General features: G+C 46.0%; 1 protein-coding gene across 1 annotated transcript in view; it reads right to left on the bottom strand.

Moving 5' to 3' along the window:
- The window catches only part of PKHD1 (PKHD1 ciliary IPT domain containing fibrocystin/polyductin), a 407,856-nt gene that overhangs the window by 149,771 nt on the left and 237,768 nt on the right, over positions 1–20,317 (bottom strand). The window contains exons 50-52 of the mRNA XM_090030582.1: positions 17,376–17,441; positions 15,173–15,292; positions 2,431–2,568 (exon numbers count right to left, since the gene is read on the bottom strand). Coding sequence (XP_089886708.1) covers positions 2,431–2,568; positions 15,173–15,292; positions 17,376–17,441 — 324 coding nt within the window. The remainder of the gene's footprint in view (positions 1–2,430; positions 2,569–15,172; positions 15,293–17,375; positions 17,442–20,317) is intronic.

Raw genomic sequence — 20,317 nt, 5'->3', positions numbered from 1 at the left:
AAATATTCTGGAACATGACTATAGCGTTCCTGAAATGCCATTGCAATGCTAATCATTGTCTCAGGGACTTAAGCTAAAAGGCTACCCTCCATGGCCAAGAGCTATAACAGGTTATCCTCCCTTGTCAACCAGGTAAAGAGGAAGACCCAGAAAACAAAATGACCAATGAGTTACAAACTGTGTAAGCAGGCAAAATGACAGGAAGGCCTTCAATGTCAAAAGGGTGTTAAGACCTGGGAGCCAAGAGCTGATTCATCTACAGTACCTTTCCCCAACCACAATTTTGGCCAAAAGAAAAGAAAAGAAAATCAGCTCTCTCAAAGACTTACCGCCAGAAATTGTCCAGCCTTGAATTTTATTGCAATGAACATTTCTCTTGGCTTGAAATCTATTACTGCCTATACAATGACTGGACTCAATGATGCAACAGGTCCCTTCTAGTCCAGTGCTCCTATGTGCTATCAGTCCTGTGCTTTAACCCTCCTTCTCGCTGCTATGAGGACCTGCGTTCTCAGTGGTGCCAACCGAAAACTAAGAATCACGACACAGAGTGGAGAACTAGGAAATACAAGCAGTGGGTCTTATTTTTGACTCTGCCATGGGTCATTGAGATGGCCCGGACAGGTCCTTTAGCCACCTCACGCCTCAGCTTGCCATTCTGCAGACCGGGAGCAAGGCGATTTAGCCAACAATGGCTGCAAGAGCACTGAGCCGCTGCCCCGCAGGGAGGATGCTGGGGTTTGGATCAGATGGCGTCCGTCTTAGGCTGCTATTTGGGCGATGCTGAGTGCTGATGTCCACATCGATTAACTTTGTTTACTAAACTGTCTCATTATCTATCTTGTGTCAGGATTTCTTTAGGGTGTGGTAGAATTGGACAGATGGGATGAAAAACCTTCCTTCGGGCATGGCACACACAGGATTGGACAGATGGGCTCCGAGAAGTTACCTTCGGGCCTGGAACACTTGGGAGGGGGCGGGGGGGGGGGGGATTGTTCCCTCCCCATTTTACAGATGAGTGTCAAAGCCACTAGAGTAGTTTGCGAGCAGAGTGGAAAGATGATATCCATCTATCGCCTTTGCTGCTGAAATTGGAAAGAGGCTATTTCTCTGGAGGACATCGTACAGCTGCAGATACCTGTTTGCCTCTAATGCCACCCTCGATCCACAGGCATTTGCTCTCTGAGAGTCTATACAGCAGTGAAGTCCTCTGTGCTGTTAACTGCGCTTAGGCAGCGAGAAACATTCATTTCCTTCAAATCAATCTCAAATCACCTTTAAATGGCAAAAGGGTCAGAGCAGCGAACTAGCAGGCATATTTAAAAATGCGCTGACCTCCTTTGCTAGTTTCTAGGCCTCTTTTTTTTTCTTTCAAAGCAAAACTCAAGGCAATAAAAGATCTCTTATGCCAAAGCTGTATTAACTAGCCAGTCCCTTGAGATTAACAACAAAAAAATCTCGAAGCAGACTTCTTGGAAAGGTGATTACTCAAACAAATTCTCGTTTGAAAGTTCATAAAACCAATCTTGAGAGAGGTCAGGGAGTGACCAACATGGTGAGCTGAGTCCGAAGGATTCTGGTAAGTAAATAAAATCCTCGACTTTATGAAGCTTCGTGTTTAAAGAGAATTATGTGAGTAATTACTTTTCCAGGGAAAGGCAATGATTTTCTCATTGCTGACGCTATAGAACAGCCCCAATGACATTGGTGCTACTCAGGACATAAGCAGCAATGCCAACACTGTATCCTATGACAGTCTCTGACACCCTGTGCAGTAACAGGGACAGGCCTGGCGACATCAACCCAGCTGTGCCAGCTTTATCCCATATCCTGGCTCCTATGTCATGTGGGACTGCATGAGTTTGTATTGAAATGTGCTTTGTGCCACTTATGGCAGCACACATAATGTGAGGCTGGGCCTACATCTGCACCGGGTAAGAAACTCTGCTTTGAAGAACATACAACTGATGAAGGGTAGAAGGATACAATCAAAACTCAGCACTTTTATATAGGACTGGTAAAATCTTGGCCCCAAGGAAATCAATGGGAGTTTTGTATTGTTTTCAATGGGATCAGAATCACAGAAAGTTAGGGCTTGACAGGACCTCAGGAGGTCACATCTAGTCCAACCCCTTGCTCCAAGCAGGACCAGCCCCAGCTAGATCATCCCAGCCAAATCGATTTCAACTGACAGATATGTGTGTGCACGTATGTGTGTGCATGCATGTATAGGTATATGTATACACACACACATATATTAGTCCCACCGCACAGTCTACCCCTCCTCACAGCTCTTGCCTTGACTGTATCACAGGAGAAGAGGTAGAAGAGGTAACCTTATTTTACTAGTAGGCCTAGCATCCTTGCCATTTTTTTTCTCAAATCAGTAAGTTTAAATCCAAGCATCAGGAATTTCTGCTACTCACTTACCCACTTTCAACTCACCACCTGCAACCACTACACAGGCTGCACTAAGGACGTTGCTGGAGTTGACTGGGAATTCTAGGCGTCCCATGACATAGAGACCTCTCAGAGGAGGAAGAGTTGTATCCACCAGGATGGCTCTGTCTGAGAAACAGGGTAGATATGGAGAACAGTGGTAATGTAGTCCAACACAGCAACACTAAGTTTTAAACACATGATACAAAGCTGGAAAACAAGGGGAAAACACCTTGAGATTTTGGACACTTAAGCATGTGCTTAACTGTATTTAGACTGCAAACTCTTTGGGGCAGAAACGTCTTATGCTTTTCTATAGCACCTACCACAATGCTGTCCTTATCCGTGGTTCTTTAGGGCTACTGCAATGCAAGTAGCAAGGAGTGATTAGTATGGCATGCTTAAGTCACACTGGGCAAATCTACATGGGCAATTAATAGGCCTGAATTTTCTCTGCAGAAAACTGAGGCTTATTAAAGTGCTCCCAGGTGCATATCCATATGAGTGCCCACTTCAGGAAAAAATTGCCTCTGAGAGGAGCAGCTTGGTCCATGGATACTCAACCCCTTCTGAGCCCCCCTGCAGCAGCCAAGGAAAGTCCAGGCTCCCTTGGGTGTTAGCCCCTAGCTGTCCCAGGTCTGGGGCAGCCCTGAACTGCACAGGGTTGGGGGAGGTGGGAGGGAGAAGGGAAGCTGTCCCAGCTGGGCGAGCAGCTCCCTGCCAGTTGTGGGGAGATTGGATGGGCTCCAGGGGAAAGGGGGGGGGGCTGTCCTGGCTTGGTAGGCAGCTGCCTGCCAGCCCCCCACAGCTCAGGACTTTCCCGATCTCTGCGCAGCATGAAGACATGTCCTGGCTCTGGACAACTGCCTCCCAGCCGTATGGAGATTGGGACCATCCAGGTTGCATCCAGATCTCCAAGCAGCTAGAAGGCAATGTCCCACTAAGCCAAGGCAGCTCTCTCTGCTCCCCGTGGCCCCTTGCTGCCTAGGCTGACTGGAAGTAATTTGCTTCTGGTCAGCGTCTACACATGCGTTTAATTAATTAGTTTAATGCAGCTATTTCTAGGACCTGTATCTACAGGTACTAGAAAATAGGGCATTAGAGTAATCTATTGCACAGTAATTGTTGTGCATGTGTAGACAGTAATGCTTTACTGTGCATTAGATTAGTAATGCACAGTAAACCGTTTGTGCGGACACACTGATTTTCACTTCAAGCTAAAAGTTATCATTATCATTCCGCGTGGTCTTGCTCAGCAAAGCACTTAAGCGAGGGCTTCAGGTCTGTTGACTTCAGTAAAATGTGCCCAGTGACTTGCTGCCTATAAACCTAACTGTGCAAACAGAACTCATTCATCCAGTTTAGTAAGACAAATTTTGAAACGGAAGCTAAACATGATCCAAGTTACATTTTTTTTTTATTACACCCAATAAAATATGAGCCATTAAACTGAAGACATAGAAGAGGTGTCCCACAGTATACACCCTCAGCAATCCCTTTGCTGCCACAAATTACTAGTAATAACAGTAGGAATACCTGCATTGGCCCATTTTGCTTGCCACAGCAGTCAACAGAAATGTAAACACTGGCCACTACCCGGATCTGTCAAGCTAATGGTACCGAGGTGTTGAGATCCAGTGATAGCTCACTAAACTAGGGCTTAGGCTGAACTGCTCTCTACTTCTTTCTCCATGAACCCTGTGACTGGTGAGAACCACCTCTAATTAGGTGTGCTCACAGCATTTTGGAAAATCCTAGACTAATACAATTGCTTCCAAAAGCTGCCAGTGCACAGCCAACAACCCACTTAGTGTTCATAATAGGCCACAAATGCAATGAAGTGGCAGAGGTGGCTTCACCTGGCCTACTGTACAGAAGAAAATTTTATCCTAAAGTCTCCATCTAATTCTCTTTAAAGTCAAATGGTGCCTTTGAGCCTATAGCTGAAACCAGCTTGGGCCCTTTCTTCACAGTTTCTAGCTACTTCTAGCTATTCTCTGCAAGAATAATGGCTTCTAGGTGTGGCATATAGCTATCTCTGTATCACTGGATGCTTCTGAACAAATGAAAATCTAAATGCTTTCTTTACAAGGGACCTAATGACAACACCCCTATGTCACTGATAGCTTTCTGCACACATTGTTGGCTCATAGTGCAAAAACATGGGTTGAAGATGCAGTTTGTTTTATGCACAAGCAGTTTACACCTGGTGAGAATTTTCAGCGTCAGGAAAGGTAATGACAGCTGTCGGCCCCAACGCTGGGATATGCTATGGTTTTCTTCCCTCTGAGCTCCATTCCTGCCAGGGATAAATATACAGAACTGGGACGTTTCAAGGAACCATGCACATTTTTCAACTGACTTGAATCCGGAGTATGGACTAGAGGCTTCAAACACCTTCAGATTAGAACAAGGAAACCACCCCACTACATGAGAGCCGGGTCCAGCTCTCTGACCATGACCTGCAGTGGCTGCTTCAGAAAGAACAAGAGAGCACCCCAGTAGGCAGGCACATTTAACCCCAAGGGGGGAGTTTGTCTTCCTAATTACCAGTAGCTAGAAGTTGATTTAAACCCTTCATCCCAGAAGTGTATTTTCCATTCCATAAAAAATAATCATCATCATAGAATCATAAAAAAATGAGGGTTGAAGGGACCTCAGGAGGTCACATCTAGCCCAACCCTCTGTTCAAAGCAGGACTATCCCCAACTAGATCATCCCAGCCAAAGCTTCATCTAGCCAGATCTTAAAAACCTCCAAGCATAGATATTTCACAATAATCTTGAGATTTCTATCGGCTACTCTTCTTGCTCTGGCTGTTCTTGAAACTCACTTAGGGCCAGATTCTTTTCCATCTAATATATTCTTGAGTGGCTATAGTGTGATCCTCCTCCATCCTGCTCAAGGCCCTGAAGAATAGTTAACTCAACATGTGCGTGGGTCCTCCACCTGCTCGTTGCTTCAGTATGATTCATTCTTTAGGGGTCAGATGTTGGCATATTACAAATGTAGGTCCATTTGTGGATTTTTGGGGCTTGAACAGTGTGGAATAGAAGCACACTTGGGCACCTATGTCCACTTAGATGCTTAATAGGTGTAACAGAATCTGGTCCACGATGGCTACCCTGCAGTGATGTCCTGGTGAGCCCTTGGCTTCAGTGACGTCTTGTGGGAAAGGGCTGCACAAGTTAATCGTGTGTCCTGTGAAAACTGGACCAGGGAGCATTGTTTTTTCCTCCTCCCTGGATTGTCTCTCCCCATGGGGGATGAAAGGTTTTATATAGATCAAAGTAACCCTAAAGTGACTGGCTTTTGGCACATGTGGAAAATATCCAAAAGTATTTTCTCCATCCTTGTTCTGGTACAAATCCCACTGATTTCAGTTCCAGTGCTGCTTGCATAAGAGCTGAAGGCCAGTTATTGATCCTATAGATTCAGTGTCCAAAAAAAACCCCATGCCTAAAAAAAGCAAGATGGTGCTTGTGGCAGCAGTGGAAGCTGCCTGAAACCAGAGCCATGCTCCAGGCTCTGCACACCAGATTGCCACCACTGGAGCCCCAGAAAGCCTCCAGAACCCAAGGTAAGACAGCTTGGGCCAACCCTGGTGCTGGCCCTAGCCTCCCCTACCCCACCCGGGGCAACTTGCTGCATGCCAGAGTACACACGCCCAAGTGTACCCCAGGGACAATTATGTGCCACTGCTGTTTGTCCCCGGGGAAATGCGTGTGCACACTTGTTTGGATGCACCCATGGTGTCTCTGTTCTCATGTCCAATACCCAGCACCATTGACTACTAAAATAATGAATAACAGAGAAAAGTACTGCTCAGCCCCTATATCCCCGAAATGCAGCATATGGACCCACCATGGGATTTAACTGCCAATCTCCAACGCATCTCTACTGAGCGGGTGTGAGGCTCGTGACATGGGAGAATTTTCACAAAAATGGTGAAACTCTTGTGCAAAAGGATCTTTACACGAGAAGCATCTCCCAGTGCCCTGCAGAGCTTAAAATCAAACTCAGCAGGAAAGACACAACTCATAGGGACATAAGACTGGTGGGGACGACCTGGGTCATTCATTTCCCAGATAACCATGCAATAGACACTGAGTCCACAATGAAACGTAACAGAGAGAAAAGGAGAGGGTGGAAAATATGGTTGAAATCATCTTGTGGGGGAGTTCATGTTGTGCTGCAAAACGGGGTAAAATACTGCAGCTGACAAATCGCGAGTCTATTCATTACACATACGGAGGGACATTTTTATAAGGAAGAAAAATGGGCTCCCAGGCAAAATATTTCTGTTGAGTTTCAGCCTGGAACAGATCTTTTATTTTTTTGCTGAGTTGCACATCCTTAGAAATAAGACTTTATACTAGAAATGCTGACTGCTCTGTACCGATGGCCTGCTACATGCGAACCTAAAACAGCAACAGGAGACATTTGCACATTTGGAGATACCTCCGCAGACCTGAGGAGGCTTCAGTAGCACGAGAGAAGTCTGAATATGAATGTGGCCAGCGTGTCTGTGTGAGAGACGGAGAGAAATCCACTTCCTAAGAAAAGCAGGGGGCTTCATTGCAGAGTAAGCTCCTCTTGGGGAGATAAGGGAACCGACGCACTTCTTACACCCCTTCCCTTGCTGCTTCCTGAGAGATTTGGTACAAAACACAGCACACTGACCAGCTACTACCAAAGACCACAACTTTGGCATCATGTCTAGCCAGGGATCTGCCTCCAGAGAAGAGAAAAAAAAAAGTTGTATTCATTTATTTGTATTTTTCCCCCAACAAATTAACATTACAACAAACAACAGCTTCCCTAAAATGAGAATTCAAGGGCTACCTGGCATTTTATGTGTACTTCCATCAAACAACAGCTCCCAGGTACACCACAGTCCTAATGCTTGGACAGACAACACTGAGAACTCACTAATGACTCCAGCAATGACATAAAATGCCTTTGATCAACCGCCCTGCTATATAAAACACCATAGCATGCCATTGAATGGAAATCAGACACAACAGAGGAGCTATTATATGAGATACAGTACTCCAGCATTCATCTCTTCAAACAGAAAAAGTTCAAAGCAAATCAAAATCAGAAAATGAATAACAGAGTGGATTCCACCACTAAAAAAAAAAAAAAAAGAAAGAAAAGGAAGAAAAAATCGCCGGAGGCTACATGATATCATATCTCGAGCCTTCAAAACAACATTCCATTGCCTCAAATTATAACGCGTTCTCCTTCCACCCAACATGCTCCGTGTCAGGAGTATGTCATACTGGAAACCATAAACCAAAGCCTTGCAAATCCAAGGGCTTCAGGAGCCAACGCATTCCACCGGCTGGCCTAGACTGAAGGCTGCTGCTGGTCGGCGGTATGTCACGAATCAACTCAGCTGTCTTGTTTTCCCAGGTCATGCAAATAGGGGTTTGGCAGGTGAGAGGCCCAAAAGAAGAAAACGAATCAGAGTGGGCCGCCATTTGTTGTGCGAGGGGTGCTTGTGTACCGGCTGCAGTGCCAGGGAGTAAAATCAGAGACCTCCAGGGAGCTAAAACGCTCCAGCTGGGACTGAAACACATGCACGTTCTCTGTGGACAAGCACGGAGGGAGGGGGGGATCTGTGATACGCCCTCAGAAGCAGGTCAAACGTGTGCAAGAGGGGTCATTCAGGTAGTCAACACAGGTAAAATTCACCCCCGTGCTAAAGGGTTAAATGACCCAGGGCCCACTCAAGAAAAGCAACACCTCCCAAACACTGTGCATGGGTTTCTAAGCGTAAATCTGATTGAAAACCGCAGACAAAAATATGCTATTCCTATAATAATCATGTTTAGCGATGCTGTTTCCTAGAGAGGATTCCTGCTCCCTTCATCTTAGCAATGTAAGCCTGGGAGGTAGGCCTTCCAACTCCCATTTGACAGATGAGGAAACCGAAGCATGGAGAGTGTTTAATGTCCCTGGGCATTTTTACACGTGCTCCGGGTGACACAGGGAGGTGCTTTAATTAGCAAGCCACACTAATTAAAAGGGTCCATGCATTATGCGTATCAGCATCCTCCATGATGAAAAATGGTGGCGGGGTGCTCATCGAACGAGCTTTAGTTCAGAGTGCCTAGCCTCCGTTTTTCAGTACATGCAGAGACAGACACAGGTATGGGTGAACTGGGCTGGGGCAGAAAGGGGGCCTGAAAATGGTATGTTTTTTGTCGGATTATCATTATTATTATCATTATCTCCAGCGCAGGGGGGCCCGATCACCCGGGGCCATAGGAGTCTAGGTATGGTGCTGAGCACAGGGACACTGATACACGTGATGCTAGAGTCTGCTGGAGCACAGTAATTTCCGCACTCCAGCAGACTCGATTAATCGAATCTGCTCCAACTTGCTGGATTTCCAGCGCGTTGAAGCCAGCTCTCCGCACATCTATAGGAGCCCCTTTTGTTCAGACTTCAGTGCCGACACTACCAAACTCCGAAAAATCAAGGTAAGGAAACTTGCCCCACGTCACAGAGGCAAGATGGAGCAACCCAAGGAACAGAACCAGAACTCGCGGTTCCTACTTCTCATGAGACCGACTTCTCGCTGCATTTCAAAAGACAGACGGCAACAAAAATACTGCCTGGTTTCAGAGGCCCGTCGATTCCAAGCTGCTAGAAAAATGGGCCAGATTTACTTGGGACACAGATGCCTAATAGGATTATCCTGGAGTTATTTCCTTCAGTTTCTGTTTCACAGAAAATTTACTTTGCAGTAAAGCATGGACACATGACCGTCTCTCCCAAGCTGACTGTCTGCAGTAGGCCATATTATAGCACCTGGTCACTAGGGCAGAGGAAACTGGATGCCCTGGATTAAAATGGACCCTGGTAGAGGACACACGACACAAACTGGTATAATATTCACGAGTGTAAATTTACTTCCTGCTTCCTCAGAAGTAACTTTGCACTGGCAAACAGCATCTCCTCCAAAGTAAATACCACACATTGTGTTTGCTCTATTTTTCCTCTGGAATTGACTTAGAGCTAAACGCCCCATGAGACTCCCCTAAAGCCTAAGCTGATCTTTTTGGTTACAATAACTTTCCCAGCATCACATAGCATGCCGATTGCAAGGACAGGTTTAAACCCCAAACTCCTGCTTTGCATCTTAGTGCAATTCAGCAATTCTAACGGACTCTTGTAAAAATTAGAGTTAGTGGAAAATGCGCAATATTAAGTGGTCTCTATTTCAACAGTGGTGCGCCTCAAAAGATGACTGTACTTTAGGGAAGGAGGTCAAAGTCGAGAGACTATGACTGCAATAAGCACACCAAATAAAATACTGGATACCTTTAAGTAGCAATAAACTCTTAACTTACTTATAATTTTTAAACTATTGTATAGGCAGACACAGTTTTTTTACTACGTTGCCTTCTCCTGGTCCCTGCTTCCCCAATACAGCAGTACTTTTTTATACAATGCTTAGTGAATTTGTGGGAGTAATTGCCACAGACGGTGCTGGAAGTGGGTAATATGGGTTCAAAATGGGACTGGATAAATTCATGGTAGGTCTATTAATGGCTATTGAACAGAAAGCTTGGAGATGTTTCCTCCAGCATCTCTAAACCTATAAAGGTGAGTGAGGAGGGTCCTGAAGAGGGGACAGATCACTCTGGAGATATCCCTTCCACCCTGTTGCTCCATGAAACTATGAAAAGCAAATTACTCCACTACAAGGACAGTTCTCCCCTTGGGGAAAGGATGGGAGAGGGATTGAAATGAGCCACACATAAGAAGAAGTTAGTCACATTGCTTAACACATGATTGGGAGGCACTCAAATATGAGTGGTACAAGAACCTACTTAGCACAAAATAGAAAAAGGCCAACGTGCTTCTCCTTGGGAATTTCAAATGAATAGCTCATGATTTACACCAATTGTGCCAACTTTTATCTTTGCAGTGGCGATTTCTGTAGTAAAGCCTTTAGGAAAAACAGGAGAGAATGGATTTGCAAAAACTTTGGTCAAATATAGCTTCCCTGTTTCTCAGTCGCCATTTTCAATGTGAAAAAAAGAAATTCAGTCATCTCTACAGTACGTTGAAAACCTAAGGTATGGGAATAGTTCACCTGCTGTAGTGAAATAGCAGGGTGGGCTCAACTTGGGGTATCTGGATTCAAGCTTTTTTTGTACACTGTACCGTAACTAGGGGATGGCAAGTGGGGGCACCAGCAGTGATTTAGAGCCCACGCCGAGAGGCCTAATGCAGCCAGCATGCAGTGAGCCTGTCCACACGGCAGCATGAGCCCACACCTCAGCAGCAGCAGCAGATGAAATGCAATGAGCCCATGCCATGACTCCCCCTGTTTTCCAGAGCTCAGCACAAAATCCATACTCTACCCAGGGTGCCACAATTGCTGGTCAATAAAATTGCTGGGGTTATACGTTGCTGGGATACACATCTGGCCACGCAGTTCTTTTGCAACCTTGGTCAAGTCATTTAGCCTCTCTGTGCCTCAATGTTTCCTCCATAAAATTGAGAACTGGCACTTCCCTATCTCAGAGGGATGTTGTGAGGGCAAATACACAAAAATAACAGGAAAAGATCAGATCCCATGGAAATGGGATTAATTTTAGTGCTACATACAGAATATCACGTGACCGAGGGAAGTTGCGAAATCTTCATCGCTGGAGGTTTTCAGGAAGAGGCTGGGTAAGTACTGGTTAGGGATGATCTAGGAGTAGCTATGCCTGGAGGTCTTTGTAAAGAGCAACAGCGGGAACCCCAGGGGTCCCCTACTGACACATACACATGTGCAATCACTGGGAAATAAAAAGCTATACAGCCGAGAGCAGGTGGATTTTGGAGAGGACCATGCTCAGCAGCAGGAGAATGAAGTAGAGCCCCACAACCAGCTTAGTTATGAAACAAGATTAAGGCAACTGAGATAATATTTAAAATTGTTTAAACCAAGCATCCTTTAAAAGAAAGTCAGGGGTAAATCATAACAGTTGCTTGCTCAGCAACAAGTTTTGTTCTGAAAACTGTTATCACCTTTTTGTTTTTAGGAAAGGAAGAACATTTGTTCCAACAGAACTGTTCATGGAGTCATAATAAGCGGAGGAGTTTTTCTTATTTGAAAACATTTTAAAATATGAAGCAAGACCATTTTTTTTTCTTCACTCTTATTTCTTAGTTAAGATAGAGGCCTGGATAAATCTGTAGTTGGATAGAGACCTGGATAAATTTATAGTCAAGTTAGAGGGGCCTGGATGAATCTACTTCAACTTTCCGTCCTTGGTTTTTTTTGGTATGGAAGGTCCAACATACTAGATATTTATAGCCATTAATCTTTTGACTTCTAACTTTTCTTCTTCTTTACTGTTAGCTATTTCGACATACATGTTATACACTTCGTTTCTTTGCATAGACGTTGACAAGCTATCTTGCATGTGCTTAGCGGCACAATTTAAGCAGCAATGTATGTGCATGAGCACTAGGCATATTCCAATAAAAATAACAGACAATATTAACAATCCATGAGCAATAGTTGAAGAAAAACATTTTGATGAACCTGCCAGGGAGGGAGTGCTGTTCTCAACCTGTTTTGAAGCATAGTCTGATTTATAAAGTTCTTTTTAGCTGGTGAGTGTTTAAGTTCATATAAGATGATCCAACTGGAAAAACTGAGAGTCACCCAAGCCACGACTAACCAACCCCACTGCAGGAACTAGGAACTAGGTAGAGGCCTTTTTCCTGTCCCGAAGGGCACAGTGGTGTCGTTGGGGCATATCCTCTTTACTCTGTAGTGGCAAATCCTCTTCACCCTTTTTACCTTCCCTGCAACCATCCAATCTCTGCCAGCGTGAGACAGGATAGTGGGCTAGATGGACCTATATGGCCTGATACAATAAATGGCATTTTCCATGTTCTTGTGTGCATGCATGCTTCACCCAGTTGGAGTACAGATTTGAGCAAAGTTGCATACCTCCTGTATATGAATGAGAACTAAACCCCTGATTTTTCAATTCAGTGGAAGATCCAAGAAACTGGGAGGTGAGGAGAGGAGAAACATTCAACTTGACTCAGAAAGAATCTTTTTTTGAATTTGCCCAAAATATAAATGGCAATATTTCAGACAGAGCAAATTCCACTGACTTGGGAAAAAAAGTGCCATTTTTGGAAGATTTTAATAAAAATAAAAGTTAACTAACTTTTACAATTAAATGCATCTTTAATCAAACCCTGAAACGTTTTATCCTGACACTGTGAAAAGGGTTGTTTTTTTTAATTATTTTTACGGGTCTTCCTTATCCAGCAGAACCAACTTTTTAAAATAAAAAATAAATGTATAAAAAGTTTTGATCACGTTGGCCAAGTTCGCAGATGACACCAAGATATGGGGTTGTGTGGACACACCCGCAGATAGGCTGCAAGTACAAGCAGACCTAGACAGGCTGGCATGTTGGGTGGAAGGGAACCAGATGAGGTTCAATGTAGAGAAATGCAAAGTGCTGCTTATGGGAAGGAAGACCCCCCAGCACACCTACAGGCAGGGCATCGCTAACTTGACTACAAATGAAAGGGATCTGGGGGTAACAATAGACCCCAACATGAATATGAGCTGGTAATGCAAAGCAGTAGCCGCTCGGGCCAATAAAAGTCTGGCATGCATCTGTCAATGCATCTGCAGTAAATCCAAAGAATTAATTCTTCCACTTTACTCAACATTGGTGCGGCTGCAGCTGGAGTATTGCGTCCAGTTCTGGGCGCTGCACTTCAACAAGGGCGTGCCAAAGTTTGAGATGCTCCAGAGAAGGGCTGCCCATATGATCAGGGACTTGCATGGCAAGCCATACGCGGAGAGATGGAGGGATCTCGAATTCTTCAGCCTAAAGAAGCGAAGGCTGAGAGGGGAGCTGATTGTGGCTTACCGCTATATCATAGGCATACAGCAGGGGCTTGGTGAGCACCGGTTCACCAGGGGACCCTGCGGGAAAACTAGAAGCAATGGCCACAAATTCCTGGAAGATAGTATCATAGTTTCTAGGGTCGGAAGGGACCTGAGCAGAACATCGAGTCCGACCCCCTGCCATGGCAGGAAAGAGTACTGGGGTCAGACGACCCCAACAAGGTGTTCATCTAACCTCCTCTTAAAGATAGTTTCAGGCTGAACATTAGGAAAAACTTCTTTACAGCTAGGGTGTCCAGACTATCGAACAAGCTCCCCCCAGAGGTGGTTAAATCATCTGCCCTAGAGGTCTTCAGGAGCAGACTGGACGGTCACCTGGCTGGGCTCGTCTGACCTCAGATGTCTTTCCTGCTTAGGCAGGGGGCTGGACCCGATGATCCTTCAGGGTCCCTTCCAGCCCTATGAGTCTATGATTCTACCTCAAGACAGCATATTTTGGCACAAAAACAAAAAGGTGTCCAAAAAACAAACCAAAAAAACCCCTTGTAGCTCTCATCCTAATTGCTTATGTGCCAGAGCTCTGGGCAGGGTATTGCAAGAGTGGCTGCGTATTTTCTCAGCCCCAGAAATCGTCAGAAAGTACAGTTCTGTTCTGAATTCAGCTTGTTATTAGGGGACACAGAGAAGTTTGTTGAAGTACTCCTTATCTACAAGCGGTTCCTATAAAACATTTCAGAGTAGAAAAATAAATACAAGAGTGATCATCTTAACTTGTTTGATATTAAAACGGGCACCAACAAGAACCCAGACCACAAAACCAGAAAGCCAAAGCAAGCTCCTCTGAGGCTGGAATAAAGAGACAGGGAAGATAAGTCATCTCAGGCTTTGTCAGTACAAGTTAGCGTGGGCTGAATTCACAGGACATTTTACTGTGACTGCCTTGCACCCAGCTTCTCGGGATAAACAGCTCCAGGGGCTGACAGCTTGAATGCTGTTATTACTGTTATATAGCATTTGTATTGAGAGGACGCAGCCTGGCCCAGCCTCACGCAGGCCTGGGACAGAAGTTTCATAAACCAGTTTGACCCAAATCAGTTAAGTTGGATACTGCATTCAACCAGGTTCATCTAATCCAGTTTCAGGCATTTTGCAACTGGTTTATGTGCACTGAACTTTTGTTCTGGTACAAGTTGAAACCAGTTTCTGATGATTTAAACCAGTTTGTGTGTAACTTCTGCCTCCAGCCACAAATTCTTGACCGTACAGGGATTTGAACTTGAATCTCCTCAGAGACATGTCAGAGACTACCTTTCAGCTTCTTCGCGCTGGTAAAGTAAAATCCAAAGAGGAAGCTAGACTCTCAACCCAAACTGCAAATGAATTTAGAAATTAAAATTGACACACAAAAAAGCAAAAGGGCAGCCAGCCTAGACTTGGAAACATAGGCAAAATACAGTCCCCAGCAATGCCACAAGGTAAGTGGAAAGATACATTCCTCGTTAGCTTTGATATGGCAAATCTGCAATTACTGCTGCTTGGCCTCAAAGATAACCCCCCCTGCCCCCACTCCCCCCCATATAACTGGGTGTGTATAGTCTGCTGGCAAGTCCATGTTGTGTGTGAAAGAAGAAAGTGAGAATGAGAACCGTCTTTGTTCAGACCTCACCGACTTATGACGCAGCCTCGGATCAAGCACTGGCCAGGAACAAATGTTCCAGTGTATTTCTGCACATGTGAGAATTCACACATTAATTAGGACTTGCTAAAATACAGCTGACTTCGGCAGGATAGTCACGCCCTTGGACCAATTGACTATTTGTCCTCTCTTTTACTTACTAGGCAAGATGATGACGTCCTCTCCAGGGGCTGGAATGCTGTGATTGTATCCACCCCAGCCCCTGCCCACACCGCTCCACGATTCAGGCATTGACCATTTCAAAATGCCATCGGAAGGAGCTGGAAGAAAAGGACACACACAGGATGATTTATATGGGATTTGGGAGTCCCGGCATTTCTTTGATAGTCACACGCCTCAAGCATTATCACCCTATTATAAATTTAAAATGGTTAAATTATGAACGTACCACCCTACCGGTATTCCTAAAAGTATAGAAGAAGACTTACAGTCTCCATGACCTTTGGGATCCAATATGGTATTTCTTAACAAGAGTTTATAGTCTCTTACAATTTCGCCAGGAGTTTAGTTTCGAAGCTGTTCCAATGCGTTTCGAGCTCGAAACAGCAAAATCCAAACGAAACAAAAGCGTTCAAAACAGCTTCAAAATGAAACAAGGGCACTCAAAATGTTTTGAAAGTTTTGAAACGTTTCCAGTTTCAAAGCCAGGCTTGGCTTCAGCACCAATCCCAGCTGGCCGCAGCAGCCTCCTGTCATCCCCTGCAGATCCGGGGGTCATGCCCCCCAGGAAGATTCTGGCACAGCCCCCAGCCCTCCTGGGGGGTGTGGGCGCCTGGATCTGTGCGCCGGATGAGAGCATGCTGCTGCTGCCAGCTGGGGTCAGCGGCAGTACCAGTCTTCCCAGTGCCAGGTGCGGACTGCGCCCAGTGCCGTCCCAGGTGGCAGGAGCAGCTTCCTGTCATCCAGGAGGCAGATCAGGGGCCCACACCCCTGGGAGGAGTCCAGCACAGCCCAGTAGCCCTCCCTGGGGTGCAGGCAGGCCCCCAATCTGCCTGACAGATGATAGGAGGCTGCTGCTGCTGCTGCCTGGGACCAGTGCTGGGCGCAGCCCTCGCCCAGTGCCAGGAAGATGGGTGCTGCTGCTGCCCACCTGGAGCTCACACGCTGGGCAGCACAGAGGCGGTGGTGGCAAACACTGCCCGGCACAGCAAGCATGGGAGCCACTTTCCTCCATGCTGAGCAGCTGCTGCCGCCGTGGCGCGGCCCCAATAGGCAAGCCCAGAGCTGACGCAGGGCCCAGGCTGGCAGCGGGGGCAGGTTACAAGCTGGTGCTGAGCGTGGGGAAAAGTGGACCCGCCCCCGCCACATGACCAGTGCCTCACCCTGCGCCACTCATCGCCCGCGTGGGGCTGCCTGTGCCTGTGCCAGCTGCGTGGGCTGCAAGCGGCTGCAGCAGGGAGCACTGGCCACAGGGTGAGAGAGGGGCCGCTTTTCTCTGTGGTCCACACCAGGTCCTTCCCTGCCAGTGAGCAGGGGGACGGGGCTGCATGGTGCCCCCCACATGTACCGCGGGGCTGAGGGGGCACTGGGAGTGAGTGGGTGCAGGAGTCAGTGGGAGCACTGGGCCCACACTGGTGTCCCAGGTCCAGTGCCAGTGCCAGCTAGGCCCAGAGCAGGGCACAGGTGTACAGGATCCCAGCTGGTAGGAGTTGTATGGAGCCGGGCCAGCTCCCCCCTCTCCCTGCTGGTGCAGCCCAGCCTGGCTCATAGTTTCATAGTTTCTAGGGTTGGAAGGGACCTGAGCAAATCATCTAGTCCGACCCCCTGCCATGGCAGGAAAGAGTACTGGGGTCAAACGACCCCAGCAAGATGTTCATCTAACCTCCTCTTAAAACCCCCCCGGGTAGAAGCCAGCACCACTTTGCTTGGAAGTTGGTCCCAGATCCTAGCTGCCCTGACTGTGAAGTCGCGCCTCCTGATATCTAGCCTGAATCTACCCTCTGCCAGCTTGTGACCGTTATTCCTGGTCACTCCTGGCGGTGCTCGGGGGAGCAGGGACTCCCCCAATGCTTGCTGGTCCCTTCTGGCTCTACAGACCCCTGCCAGCCTGTGCTCTGCTTTGGGCCCCACCAGTGCTGGCCCTGAGACATTGGTCCCAAGACTTTAGGACATCGGTCCCAAGACAGTGACCAAGGGGCAGGGCTACCCATGTGGCCCTCGACAGCTTGCCAAAACCGGGAAAACAGCCGCCACCTGAATACATGCCCGCCCCTGGTTTAAATGAATACCTACAGCCCCTAGTGGGTTAATAGAAGTAAAAAGCAGAGGTGATCTTTAATATTGCATTTTTGGAAATGTAGGGAAAAGAATTGCTGTGACTCTTAAAGAGAAACTGATACACACCTCGGGTAGGTATAGAGACCCTTTCCTCCTCCTTGAATGTCACCTGAATTAGGTCTTCACCTGTAACTGAACACAGAGAATGGGTTATAGACAACTAAAATGTTCAAAAGTGAGTCTTTAATACTCCCCAATGTTACATTTTCCACTAATGATTCAAATTTCTAATGGGAAAATGTTTCTCAAAACTTAGGGCAATGGTAGATCCTGTTCCACAATTTTCTTTTAGTATTTTTCTTAAACAGTACATTCATTTATATTTGTAAACACTGAAGGTCTCTTGACACTTAGCTAAGAAAAAAATGCACAATACACTCAATCTATAGTCTGCACATTGATCTTATGTAGGTCATCAAGTCCCCATTAGCTTTTTGACTTCCGTGCAATGACACTCATGAGTTGCTCTGGATTTACAATGGAATATCTGTGATCAGAAACTAGACTATAACCCACATACAGTTACTGTCCATTTGTATCTTCCTGGACTCTAAGACCATGTCTACACCACGTCCCCTGCATTCTCAGCACAGCTTATGAGCAGACCTTATCCACCTGCTCTTCTTTGCCTGACCCAAACCCAAAAATGAGGTGGTAAAACTATTGGATTAGATAGTACTATAACTGAAGCACCAGCCCTAGTGGGGCACCAAACTGGCATTCCCCCCAAGTCCTTACTATGTCAGGAAAAACCCCACACTCCCCAGCTATGGGAGCCAGCCTGACACACTCCCATGCCACCCAAATGTAGGTTCTGGGTGCAGAGACAAGGAAGAAGACGCATGCCACCTCATCACAGGAGCTGGGGCAGGTGAGACTGATTACTTTCCTCCCACTTCCCCTCCTTGTACTCTCTGGTGCTCAGCACTTCTCCCTGCCTCCAGGAAGTTTTGCAGAGTGGCTAACTTGATAGCTATGCCTCTGAGATTAGATGACCACCTCAAGTCCCTTCCTGATCTGATCTTATATAACTATCAAATCAGTTTTACTAACTAATCCTAAGTTTGGGATCTCTTACATTGACTCCCATAGTGTTACAGAAGGAAACCTGGGTAGAGAGGTTATGTGAAGGAAGTGATTACTGTTATCATCCATCCCTCTGTTAACCAATAGGTAAAGATGGAGAACTCCTTCCCTTCTCTGGTTTCTGTCTGTCTCAGATTCTGGGTAAAAAGCTAATGCAGAAGAAGCATCTCTGTGATTCTTAAAATCAGAGAGCTCCTTATTCCCTAGAGCTGCAGGTTACAGCACTGATATGGGGGCATCTTTTAACTTTAACATTTGTGCGTCAAAGAAAATGGAAGGCTCTCAGCCTACCTGACTCTTCTCAGGTGCTTAAACACAAACGCTTCCCAGCTATCCATTCAAGAACTCTCTGTTATCCTCCCCCCGCATACCTCAGCCCTCCAAAGGGAGTCCAGGCTATACTGTAATTTCCTTATGTTATCCTTAAACAAGTCTTTGTCCTTTTCAATCATGAGAACCATCCTCCCCTACCTCCCCTCCCATCTCCCAGTGCAACTGAGCATAATTAAATAGGCTTAAGTTCATTACATTTCAGTATTCAATAAATTAGTCTGAATAATCAAAATACTTGAATCTGTCTGATAATTACTATTTGGTATCAGGGTAATGCACTGGAAGGCATTAGCAGCCTATGCTAGTAGGCTGAATGAGGCTTCCATAATTAAAATTGAATGGATTCCACAAAGTTTTTCTCATGCTGGATTATTTAGAAACCAAGTGCTCCAGCCCTGCTCTTCAGCATCACCTTGTCTCCTAAAGGCTACTTACAATTCAATCCCTTATTGGCCCAAGCCAACCTCAAGTGCAGAACTACAATATGGGGGTATAGGTATAGGTTGTAGCCATGGTGGTCTATGGACATAAGCAGATAAGGCTCTTTGGGTAAATCTTTTTATTTATCTTTAATAAAAGATATCAGATTTACCCAAAGAACCACAATACGGAAATTGCACGGATTGACTTGATGGAGCAGAGTCTTCCACGTTTGCTGTGGTGAGATGGGTTTCTATTTGGAAAGGGAGAATGGTGCAATGGTGGAGACACAGCAAGTCCCTTAAGACCAGATCCTTACAGAGTGAGGTGCTCAGTGGGTGTATCAACACAAGATGCTACAGCGCCGTAGCGTCCATTGGGAAAAAAACATGATGCTGCCACTACATCACCATAGCTATGCACTCCCTTGCTATAGCGCTTGCTACAGTGATGTAGCAGTGAAAAATAACCGTGCACCACCAGTATGCCACAGTATGGACTGTTACTGTACTATTTTTTATTACTTCCAAAAGGAAGTACTAAATGATGGCGCAGTAATGGCACCATATGGCCACACGTAGATGCACCCAATTTCTGTGAGCACATGGACCTCAGTTTCTCCGTAAGTGCAACCCCACTTCTGTAAATAGGAATGACAGCAGTACCCCCTTACAGGACAGAAGACTGTGAGCACTTCAGTGACTGATGTTAAGTTAAATGGCAGAGAGAGATTAAGTATGCCTCTCAATACTGCTTTGCCAGAGCTTTAAAGATGAGAAGCAAATAAAACATGGGCAGCAAAATTAAACCCAGAGAAAAGGAAGCTGGCTGTGAAATGCCTGAAATAACAGGCATGTCATCCATGGGTTTTTTTTTAATAATGCTGGATCGAGGCTTATTTCTAACGCTGGCAGGAATTAGTTTGGGGGCAGAAGGTAACCTGGATACAAACTATGGGACAAATACTCTCTGATCATAGGAGAGGCCTGGGAAACAGGACAATCTGAAGCAACTTGTGAGCTAACTGAAGTGGTCTTGGTCACCCTTTGTAAGCTGGTCTATTCACTTTGGCCCTTGTTCTCTTCTCACTTAAGCCAGGGTAAATATGGAGTAACTCCACTGGAGTTAAGACCAGGATAAAATAACTTACTGGGGACACCTCTATATGA

The sequence above is a fragment of the Crocodylus siamensis genome, chromosome 1 (genome assembly GCF_052110815.1).
Source record: "Crocodylus siamensis isolate JL-2025a chromosome 1, ASM5211081v1, whole genome shotgun sequence".
NCBI lineage: Eukaryota > Metazoa > Chordata > Crocodylia > Crocodylidae > Crocodylus > Crocodylus siamensis.
The sequence above is the reverse complement of the archived record's forward strand: the minus strand, read 5'-3'. Positions and strand labels throughout refer to the sequence as shown.